This window comes from Hyaena hyaena, unplaced genomic scaffold, assembly GCF_003009895.1.
Source record: "Hyaena hyaena isolate Hyena2069 unplaced genomic scaffold, ASM300989v1 scaffold_278, whole genome shotgun sequence".
Taxonomy (NCBI): domain Eukaryota; kingdom Metazoa; phylum Chordata; class Mammalia; order Carnivora; family Hyaenidae; genus Hyaena; species Hyaena hyaena.
Genome location: NW_024080911.1, coordinates 1370146 through 1382544, shown reverse-complemented (window position 1 = coordinate 1382544; position 12399 = coordinate 1370146). Strand labels below are relative to the sequence as shown.

The 12399-nt window shown below is 40.5% G+C and overlaps 1 protein-coding gene across 1 annotated transcript in view; it reads right to left on the bottom strand.

The window, feature by feature from the left end:
- The window catches only part of ADGRA3 (adhesion G protein-coupled receptor A3), a 128151-nt gene that overhangs the window by 2712 nt on the left and 113040 nt on the right, over positions 1–12399 (bottom strand). Inside the window, exons 16-17 of the mRNA XM_039246056.1 lie at positions 12219–12342; positions 2617–2762 (exon numbers count right to left, since the gene is read on the bottom strand). Of these exons, the coding sequence (XP_039101987.1) occupies positions 2617–2762; positions 12219–12342 (270 nt within the window). The remainder of the gene's footprint in view (positions 1–2616; positions 2763–12218; positions 12343–12399) is intronic.

Below are 12399 nucleotides of genomic sequence, written 5' to 3'. Positions count from 1 at the left end.
TCCCTGATTAGAGAAAGTAGGAACTTTGTGCCCTGGTCACGTCCTGCTGGGTACGGTCAGAATCTTAACTGCATTTGCCACTTCTAGAGACACCGTCCCAGTGCTGAGCTGGCTGGATAAAGGCAGTGCTGTAAAACCTTGTATTGCGAGGAACGTGTTCTGCGAGTGTCCCGTAAGACAAGCAAACATTTCTAATAAATTTTAACTTGATAAATGAGTGATGGCTTGCAATACGAGTAGTAAGTGATGCTGAATGTCACACGATCACACTGAGCCAATGGTTTCTCTCTCTCGTAGAATTGTGGGTGATCATCTCCCATGCTTGGAGGCTCGGTCTTAGGCCGTGGTATTTGGCAGAAATCAGTGATTTTTCAGAACTGGAAAGGGCTGGAAGGTGCCCACAACAGGCACTAGGGTACTTTTTGTCACTTCAAGCACCTATGGACAGTCCTTTGCTTTTCCATATAAGAGGAAGCTTAGGAATGCTTTGCTTCATTCTACGTCAGGCTGCCTGAAGAGACAGACCCTTTCCTCTGCTGTCTTATTGCCACTTACATTAAATACAGTATAAGAGTTTATTAATACTGTGCTACAGTCAACATCCGTTACTGATAGTGAAAGTTGCCCTACACAATAACCTTCCTCTCTCTTGTTTCCCTCACACCAGCCAGAAAGGTTTTCAAAGGAAAGTGCAGGTTATTTTTCTTTATATTTTGTATTTTATTATTTTGGATTATATTACAGTATTGTAATCACTATTATAGAGTATTTTTGGGTTGTGGAACAAATCATCTGAGTTTCCATTATTTCTTATGGGGAAATTCACTTTGATATACAAGTGCTTTGGATTACAAGCATGCTTCCACAATGAATTATGCTCGCAAACCAAGGTTTTACCGTATTTAGAACTTTTACTTAACATTTGGGGTTGTTGTTGTTGTTTTTCCTCAGAACCTAACAGTAGGAAGGAATAGCTTCAGAGGACTGGATCCCCAAATTTCTTAATCAAACACCATCTCTCAGATCTTTTATCACAAGTGACAATTGCATCTATAACCTGACTCTAGTTAAGCACTCCTGTTGTCCCTTAATCAACCAGGGGCCCATTCACCCCCCTGAATCTTGTATGTTCTCAAGTGTTCTCTTTCTATTCTTCCCTTTACTTGCTATGGCCCATCTATTAAATATCAACATGGCCCTGGGACCATTCTTTAACTAACTTCTCCCTGGGGAATTTGGTTCATTATCATTGCTTCAATGATCACACATGGAAAATATCTCCTGTCCTGCCTGTAAAATGCCTAGCATGTCTTCCTTGCTGAGCACCAGGTTCCCAAAAATGTACAATTCTCACAAAAAGTACTACTGAGCCTACCTCCCCTGTTCTTACCCTCCCCACCCCCATTGTACATTTCCTGTATTGTTTTCTCAGCTGACAGGAGCAACATGTGCCGGGTTCCCTCGCTAAACTATGGCGATTTGTAACCATCTTGGAATTCTCTCCCTGCCACATGTTTTAAACCAGTTAGTTGGCCATCAATCCCAGAGAAGCTGCCTCAAGTGTCTTGAACACACACCCCCTCTCTTCTCCATGACACTGTTCTGGTTTCAGTTCTCACGGGGACCACCCTAATAACCTCACCAGAACTCCTTACTCTCAGGCTCTCCAAATTTTGCTCTATATTAAGGCAAACCTGTCCTTCTAAAAAGGTAACTAGTCGGGCCACTGCCTTAGGTAATTCTTCAAGGGCTGCACACATTTTAACATGGCTCCCAAAAGCCTGAAACGGAACTTTCACCCTGCATTCTGGCAACTCTCCACCACACACTATAGGCTCCAGCCGAACTGCATTTCTCAAAGTTTCCTCAGCTCACTCACCATGTAATCCTGTCTCTGGAGTGTCCCTTCTCCACTTTGCTCTAATCACTAATGAAGGATCATCACTAATGGTCAATACTTCCTAACAACCACCATCCCCCCAAATTAATGGTGCCTTTGTTTGTACTTTGAAAAGACTGTATCTCCACTGTGTAACATTCTTACACAGCCCACAGCTGGTTCTTCACAGTCTCCTCATGCAGACGGTAAACCCCTCAAAGGCAGGACAGCTTAAGTCCCTGGTCCGGTGCCAGGTACACAGCCAGCATTCAATAAACTCAGTCACTGTTGGTAAAATTTTACTTATCCATCATGATAATCCGTTATTTTCTCCTTATAATGGGGAAGAAGGGTAGAACTCCAAAACTATGTTGTCTTTTGTAGGGAATTATTACACTGAAATACACTTAAGTAGGTTAAAATCTCAGACATGGCCCCAAAGAAATAAAAAGTTAACTTTTTCCTAAAGCCAATTAAATGCTCTTCACACATTAAGGCACTTAGTTATCCCCACTTTATAGATGAGAGAGGGAGGCATGAAGAGGGTACAGAACTTCACGAAAGGCTCGCGGCTGGAAGACTGTATAGCCAGTACCCGAACCCAGGAAGCCCAGCTTCCAAGTCCACGAGGTACTCCCCAAAACTTACTCAGCGTTGTTTCGTTATGATGAAGCCTCAGCTAAGTGAAATGTTTAATGAACATTTACTGTAATACAGTAAACAAAGATATTAAATACCTGAGCATTGGTCTTGGTGGAGGTGGTAGTTCATCAGGATCCTGACATCTTTTAGCCTTCTTAGTGACTTGTTTATAGATATTTCGAGCTGTCACTCCCACCCATAGTACTGTAGCAAGAGTGGAATAATGAAGAATTATTCCAACCTAGAAAGAAGATTGAACAATGTATGTAAGCTAAAAGGAAAAAAAAAAATTCTTCAGTAGTAGCTGCCACCAAGGTTTACCAAAAATAACTGGGTAACTTTCAAAAATATGATTCAAAAGCAGTATGAAGGTATCGTCTGAAGATTAGTTCCTTTGCCCACGAATGAAACATGCAACTCTAATACACTTGTGACTGAGGGTTATGTCCCCTAACAGACAAACCAACATTTGGATCTAGGGGGCCCACACACTACATACAATTTATACCCAAGATAACCCATAATATACCACAGAAGTGGCTTTTCAATATCATTAAACCAGCGGTATGTTCCTCAGGGATGCGATGTTATAAATTACAGTTTAGTTTCTGACGCCCATTTTAAGGAGGAATGTAGAGGGCAAGGGTAACCAGAGGGGGAAAGTCACAATAACCAGAGAATAAGCTTTAGTGTGACAGAGTGGAGTCATTCTAATTCAGAACTATTATATATGGTAATGGTTAGAAGGCAAGGTAATACATTGGTGGTTAAGAGAGTGAGGTCTAGAATCAACAACTTGTGCCTGGTTTTAAACCCACCATCCACCCCTTACCTGCTATGCTACCTTAGCAAAGTCACATAACATTTCAAGCATTGGTTTCTTCGATGGTAAACAGAAAAGAGATATGAAAGTAGTGTGGGGCTAACTAAGAGAGCCTACATAAAGCATTTAGCACATTTCCTGGCACATGATAAGTAATCAAGAAAAATGTTATCTTTATTTTTATTATTACCAATAAGAGTATGCTTTTAAGTAAATAATGTCATCTCTCTAAATTAATTTCCTCCATTTGAAGAGTGGGAAGATTATCAATAATGATCTCTAGCATTTTTGTAGGGACTATGTGGGCACAATATTTAAGACACAATAGATACCCATTTAAGAGTGGATAACCGTAGTACATGTAATGGTCACACTAATTAAGTTTCTTCCTTCAGAGGGGTGATGGAGAGTCAGTATGTTTACTATGTTTACTATGTGACCTGAGTGTGAAATACTCTAGCTGAAGACAAAATTCTAGGTGAGGCTATATATTGGGGCTAAGAAAGCCTTAAAATCCCTTTTGAGAAAAACAAGTGTGTCACTGGAGCATCAGGGGCATAATTCAGCTTTCTTACCTACTATCTTTTAATCATTTCTTTTTAAACAATTATCACAGGTAAAATCCTATCACTGAAAGTCTCCAGGAAAACCTTTTTCATTCTAAAAAGATCCAAGCCACCACCAAACCAAGGTCAGTAATACAAGCATTTAGATCGTAGCCCAGAAATTTTGATGGGAACCAATGATCAGCCAAAATCAAACAAATGAAAACCCAAGACTTATTTTGCAGGACAAAAACAAGGGTAGTCACTGTCCATCATGAACCTTGCACTGACATGGGAAGGGCCGGCAGTGTGGACCAGCTTGGCCTAACTAGAAAACTCAAAATGACTTTCTTTGTAAGGAGAAAAGTGGCTCCTTGGTTTCCATTAGTTTTTTACTGACTGTACTGTAAAAGCAAAACTTACAGAGGAAAGTGGAACAAATAGCAGAAAACTAACCTTAAGCTATCTGGAGTCACACCAAATACTAGAAGTAAAAGTAGTGTACATGAATTTGGTACACAGACACCAAAACATTCGAGACAAATCAAAATGGCAGCCTTTACTAGCGCTGGAGTCTTTGCTGATGCCAAGATCGGAAGAATGAGACAGAGCTGTGAAGTAAATACGTTTAAAACATAGGAGTAAAAACGTTTTCAACACAGGAGGTGCAAGAAGGAGCATTTTCTTGTTTTAGATCAAGGCGGGAAAACTCAACCTTTAGATGCTGAAGTGTTTTCTACAGTGTTTCAAAATTTCCAGAAGTATTCATGCTTGAAATTAATGAAGGCTTCAGTCAAACATTTCCAATAGTAGAATTTTAGGAGTCTGATGTCACTTAGTAACCATCATGTAAGCAAATCTTCCACAAGAACCAGAAAGAGGATCATACCGATCAGTCCTCAGTTTGTTCTCAACCTTCAAGAGTCTCTCATGATCAGTATGGGGGGGAGGGGCAGAGGAAGGGGAGTGATGGGCATGGAGGAGGGCACTTGTGGGGATGAGCACTGGGTGTTATATGGAAACCAACTTGACATGAACTATTAAGAAAAAAAAAAAACAGAAAGAGGAGAAACTGAGAACTGGTAGAGTAGCTGCCAGTGGCTGGTAGTAACTGGTAGACTAGCTTTTGGAATGGGGTACTTCCTACTGTATTCTCTATCAGAGCCTTGAAATACAACCTCACTGTCAAATTTCATGCATTAGAAATGCATGTGGAGGGGCGCCTGGGTGGCTCAGTTGCTTGAGTGTCCAACTTTGGCTCAGGTCATGATCTTGTGGTTCATGAGTTTGAGACCTGCGTCTGGCTCTGTGCTGACAGCTCAGACCCTGGAGTTGGCTTTGGATTCTTTGTTTTCCTCTCTCTCTGCCCCTCCCCTAGTGCATGCGCGCGTGCAATCTCTCTCTCTCTCTCAAAAATAAATAAGCATTAAAAAAAATTAAAAGTACACGTGGAAGGTCTGTAAAGTTTGGGAGTAAGTAATCTAATTCATAGGGCATGTAAATGATTAATGAAGTCACCTGACCTCAGGACATCAGTTTCCAAAACTGTAAAATGGATATATAATAATTACCCTAAAGAGCTGCAATTTGGAGCGCCTGGGTGGCTCAGTCGGTTAAGTGTCCGACTTCAGCTCAGGTCATGATCTCCCAGTTCGTGGGTTCGAGCCCCACGTCAGGCTCTGTGCTGTTTCAGATTCTGTGTCTCCCTCTCTCTCTGACCCTCTCTGCTCACGCTCTCGCTCTCTCTCTCTCTCTCAGAAATAAAACATCAAAAAAAAAAGTTGCACTTTAAGGACATCTGTGTGGCTCAGTCAGTTACGTGCCTGACTCTTGATTTCAGCTCATGTCATGATCTCACGGTTTGTGAGTTTGAGCCCTGAGTCAGGCTCCATGCTGACGCTGCAGAGCCTCCTTGCGATCCTCTCTCTCTTCTCTCAAAATAAAATTTAAAAAATTAAAACTTAAAAAAAAAGAGCTGCACTTTATATATAGGCTATCTAAGCACTCTCACAAACTAGAGACCAAACATTTTAACAACCATATTTTTAACCAATGAACCTAAGATATTATCCCATGTGTATAGCAAGTGTGCAAAAAATTATCTTTAATATTCACATAATCATGTATGAATACATACAAAATAATAATAGCTTCCACTAATGACTGCCTGCTGTGTGCCAAAAAACGTATTAGACAATTTGTACGTGCTACCACTTATCCTTCTAACGTCACCATTCAGTAAGTGTTATTAACCTTGAGTTGCAGTCAAGGACACTGTGGCTGAGGTCAGCTGGTCAGTGACAGGCCTGCAACGGAAACTCACGCCTGCTGGTTTCCAAATCCCATGGCCCTTCTATTACGCCATGTGGTCACTGAACAGTGAAGCCCAATGGTTGGGGGGGGGGGGGGGGGCTGCGCCTGAGTCAGAGAGACCAGTGTCTGGATCACGCCTCTGCCACCTAACTAACAGCCCCAGTGATTTGGGGCAAGTTGTTTCAATTCCCCAAGACTCAATTTCTGTACTGATGAAAGAGACGAGTAAGAAGTACTTCCCAGGGTTAACATGAAAGTTAAGATAACACATTTGCAGTAGTTGGCAAGTCGACTCTTAATATTCACTGATTATATTTCCCCAATGCATTTCACGTGTCATTGCAGAAGAACTCTAGATAAGAGATACAAAAGGACACCAGAGAAGGTCAGCCGGCACGGTGTTTAATAGATTAAATCATGGAATGGTAGAGTGACAAGGGGACTTAGGTAAGATCCGACCAAGTCTTTTCACTGCACAGCTAAGAAAACCAAGGACCAGAAAATTTAGTTATCAGACAATTATCTGGCAGCACATCACGGCCCAGAACCTTCCCAACCTGGAGTCAACAGTCCTGGCTCCTCAGCTTCTTACTCCCCTTTGGCTCCTTTTGCCAAGGAGAGTAAAGGCTGTAGAATGTACCCATGGTACCACCTGGAACGGACTTATGACACAGGGTGGGAAGGGCCTGGCTGGTGCCTGTGCACCCTGAATAACCTCAACCAATCACTGTGGGTGGGGAGGAAACTATATTAGTACCCATTTTCGCCATTCATAAAATACACGAGCACTAAGAAGGGAGATAAGAAACACAAAACTACATTCATCAGGTGCACATATAAAACTGCATGTAAGATATGTACACCTTAGGGTTGTGTTTTAGAACCTTAGGATTTCAGCTGGAAGAACCTTAATGGTCATTGAAGTTAATTAGCCGAACCCACTATTTTACAGAAGAAGCATTAAGTCCCTACTAGGTTAAGTGGCTAGTCATACTCGTCATTCTGGAGGACGCGGAATTAGAACCTACCTACTAGTGTCTGGAGCCCCAGACCAGTGCTGCATGCTTTCTACCAACTCCCGCTCGGCTGTCTCCTAACGGAACTACCACAACAGCAGAGCCAAGCCAGGCATGTCTAAGTCAGAAGCAGCAAGAATGTCTTTCATAGAAGAAGGGGAGAACATTGTAAAAACAGAAGAACATGACATATGAAAACATAAAGACTTGCCTCTCCCATTTAAAAAAGAAATAAATAAATCTTTAAATAATGGACCTGGAGCATAGAGACCACAGATACTCCGTACAAATTCCTCTCCTTTTCTTCCTAGAAATGGTATAAAATATCATCCAGGACAATGAAAGGCAGTCATCTTCACAAAGACCTCTTTCTAGTTATTCCTGTAGTGAAATAAGTATGTCTGCTCCGTGAAAACAATGAACAGTTTTAGAGAAAAGTGAGACTACTACCACTGTGTGCTGGGCACTCTCCTATGAGGGGATGCTCAGGATGGCTCCAGGGTTGAATGATTTCTACTATTTGTAAACAGAGGCCTTTTTCTGCTCATTCGCCCAATAAATATTTGCTAAGCATCCAGTATCACCTACTCTAGGTCAGGTCCTGTGCTGATTCCTGGATAAACATAGGTGAATCAAACCAATGGAGTTCCTGCACTTCCAGAGCGTCGAGTCCAGAGTCAGTGAACAAGTAAATGCCAGTTGACTGCAAAGTTCCGGAGGCATCATGGAAATGTAATAAACACCATAGGATAATGAAGGGAGAGAAGGGGAGGGACGGTATCTCTCAAACAGTACCAGTAAAACTGAGACCTACAAACTGGATGAAGAGAAATCAGAAGAAGGGAAGGGCTGAGAAAACAGAAGACTATCTTCCATGCATGGATTCAGTTGACCCGAGACCCATTCTCTGACCTCTCGTAGGCTCCAATCACGTTTGTTTTTCAACGCATACTAATGGCCTATGACAGAAGTATTCTGCAAAGTTGAGAGGTGACTTTGTCACTAATGAGAGCAGTAATAATAGCTACTATCTACTGAGCACTTTCTGTATACTACGTATTCCTGAGTTCCTTAATCCTCTCTACGATTCTTACACACACTTGTTTTAAGGTGGAGTTTGGCTCTATAATACTGGATTAATTGTCAGCCTTAGGATCATGAGACATTTTAATGACTAGACCAAGCATGGCCTGCTTTTATTTAATTAGTTATTGTTTGTAAGCATCTAAGAATCTATCTTGTCTATTTAAGACAAAAGGTAAAGCCTTGATCAAAACCGGTATCAAATAATATAATCCCCTTCACCCCAGGTAATCATTATCCTATACCTTATGTTTATCATCCCTTTGCCTTCCTTCTATAGCTGTACTGTATCTACATATTTCCATTAAAAGTAAGCTGTTGCATTTTAGTTTTTCTTTATAAAAAAAGACTACGGGGTGGATGATATTTACAGGACTTAATTTTTTCAGGTATATTCCTAAGACTTACTCATATTGTTATACATTGTTGTAATTCATTAGTTCTGACTGTTGCATGATATCACAGTTTATTCATCCACTCTCTCTCCGATGGGCATTTGGGTTGCTTCCAGGTTTTTTCTATTGTGCACTGTGCTATGAATATTCATGTGCATGCATATACTCCTACACACACACACACACACACACACACACAGTCTGTTGCAAATGGGTGAGCTCGCTCTTTGATTCCAGGAAAGCTCCCAGAATCAGCATACATTCCCACCCACGATGTATAAAACAGGTGGACCCACATGTTCTTCATGACCTGGCACTGTCAGGCTTGATTTTTGCTGACAGAAAAGGCATAAATGTTACCTCACTGTCTTAATTTGCATCTCCATAGCCACCCACGCTGCTGAGCACCTCTTTCCGTGTACACTGCCTGACTGTGCATATATTCTCCTCTACGAGCACCTCTTTCCGTGTACACTGCCTGACTGTGCATATATTCTCCTCTATGAAAAGCCTGTCCACTATTGCCACCTTTACTACTGGGTTGTTTGGGGCAGGCATTCTCATTGATTATAGTTTTAATGTATTTTTTATTCTAATGCCCTTTCAGTAGTATGTGTTAAGAAGAGCATCTTCCAGGTAAAACAGGATTTCACTCACGTGGAATTTGAGAAACTCACTCGATGATCATTGATAAAGGAAAGGAAAAATAAGATAAAAACAGAGAGGGAGGCAAACCATAAGAGACTCTTAAATACAGAGAACAAACTGAGGGTTGACTGGGGTGGGGTAAATGGGTGATGGGCATGGAGGAGGGACCTTGTTGGGATGAGCGCTGGGTGTTGTACGCAAGTGATGAATCATGGGAATCCACTCCTGAGGCCAAGACTACACTGTATGTTAATTAACTTGTGAGTAAAAAAAAAAAAAAAAAAAATAATAATAATAATAAAATAACTTTAGGCTGTCTTTCCACTTTCATCAAGGAATCTTAATTAACAAAAGCTCGTATTTTTAATTCTGTTAAAATGATCTCTCTTCTAATCAATGTCTTTTAGTGTCATAATTAAGACATCCCTTATCCCAAGGACTGTGATATTTCCTAATATGAATTTTAGCATTTTGGCTTAGCCATGGTAGTTTCTAATCCACCTCGAGTTGACATTTTTTTTATAAGGGATGACTGTACTGTTTTTCCACATGGATTTTCCCAGCTCCTTTTTATTATACTGCACAGAGGTCTCTCTCTGGCCAGCGGTTGAGGCGCACAACCTCGGTCTCACACCAGAGTTCCCCACGGGTCTGCTGTGGAGTTGCTTTTCTGATTGCACTGGCCCTTCTCCCTACACCAAATGCCACAGCGTTAATGACAAGAGCCCTGTAAGTTCCGATGGTCAGGAGGGCAGTCTCCTTGCTCTACTTTTCCTTTGCAGAAAGGTCTTGGCTATCTTTGTCTTCGCTCCTTTGCTTTTAATGTAAATTTTAAAACCATTTTATTGAGCTTCATAAAAAATTCTTTTATGTATATATTAGTTTCAGAGGAATTGCCACTTCTGATATTAATTAACACTTGGGCCTGTGTAACTTTCCATTTACTTAGGTCTTAATACTTATTACAATTTTGCCTGTAAATCGTGAACATCTTTTATTATTTCTTGGTACCTGATGTTCTCTGATACCATATAAATGGCACCTTCACATTAATTACGATTTCTGAGAGTTGTTATTTCTGCAAGCTAGCATCAAACTCTGGAAGTTCACTCCTGGCTAAACCTTCCCATTACTTCAAATAATTTATCTGTAAATTACTGTAGGATTTTTCGTATATAAAAAATCACATAATAACTCAATTATTATTCCCAATTTATGGGTGAGAAAACTGAGACACAGAAAGGTTAAACATTGAAATCACAGGGTCTTAAAGATATATCTGCACCGCCTATGTTCACTGTAACATTATTCACAACAGCCAAGAGATGGAAATAACTTGCAGATCCATTAACAGATAAATGGATAAATAAAATGTGGTACATCCATACAATGAAATATTATTCAGCCTTAAAAAGGAGGGAAATCCTGTCTCATGCTACAACATGGATGAACCTTGCTCAAGAACCTTGCTCAAGAACCTTACGTGAAGTGAAATAAGCCACTCAGGTGCAGAAGGACTCAATACCGCAGGAGTCCACTTGGACGATGTATCCAAGTAGTCAAGCTCATAGTGACAGAAAGTAGAACAGGTTGCCCGGAGCAGGGAGGGGATGGGAATAGGAAGTTGCTGTTTAACAGGTACAGTGTTTCAGTCATGCAAGATGAAAAAGTTATAGAAATCTGCTATACAACATTGTACTTAAACTGTACACTTAGAAGTTGACGAAGAGGGTATATCTTTTTGTTCTGTGTTTTTGGGGATTAAAAATCAAAGTTAGGGGTGCCACCAGGTTTGTTAGGTGTCCAACTTTGGCTCAGGTCCTGATCTTGCAGTTTGTGAGTTCAAGACCCACGTCGGGCTCTCTGCTGTCAGCACAGAGCCCACTTCAGATCCTCTGTCCCTTTCTCTCTCTGCCCCTCCCCTGCTTGTGTTCTGTCACTCTCAAAATAAGCAAATAAACTTAAAAAAACAAATGTTAAATAAACTGCCCATAAAAACAATACACAGTAAACCTGAGATCCAAATCCAAGCAGTCTGGACTCTTAATTACGACACGGCACCACTTGCTATAATGCATATGGAAACCACTATTGAAATACAGGAAATATGGAGAATTTTATGTCTATTCATATGTTGAATAATTTTGATTTCTTAGTACTTATCCTATAAGAATACCGTACTAAGGTTACATATAACAATTTATTTGAAGTTAAAAGTTGAATTTTTTAAAACTTTTTAAAATATTTATTTATATTTTGAGAGAGGGGATGGTGCAGAGAGAGAAAGAGACCGAATCTGAAGCAGCTCCAGGCTCCAAGCTGTCAGCACAGAGCCCGACACACGGCTCAACGCCACAAGCCACGAGATTATGAACTGAGCCGAAGTAGGACACCTAACCAGCTGAGCCACCCAGGTGCCCCAAAAGCTGAATATTTAAAAATTTTTCATATTTACCATACCTAACAAGTTTCTGATTTTTATATCTTACGGTTAAATCTTTTTTAAATTCTACCTTTTTCATAAATAGATGAAATAATTTTTAGAACTCTACGGTCAGAAAACACACTTTTCTCTTAGCTGAAGTCAGGGTCTTACAATTTTTTTTAATTAGATGTCTGCTATCATTACAGACATCAAGCAGCAATGACCTCCCCAGGATGAGGAGACAAGCTCCCTACATCAGATGTTCAATTGTGAACTAAGAGTTCAAAACCTGAAGTATACCAGCAAAACCTGTAAGTGACAGGCACTTGGCTTAACTTTCATTAAAGAAAAAACAATCTGAAGAAGCATTTTTCCTTTTACAGTTAATAAAACATGAAATTACTTTCTAATATTTTTTTTTTCCATTTCACCTTTTCATTTGGACTTACCGCTTGGCAGACACTGGCATTTCTGGTTTGAGTTACTCCTCCCACAAAGACCACACAGGTCAGGAAAATATGAAAGCACAAGTTCACAAGCATGTGCCAGCCCTTGAGACTGATCCTAATCAAACTGTTAAAAGAAAAATAAACACTAATATTCAGCCATTTGAAGCAGGATACTATAATA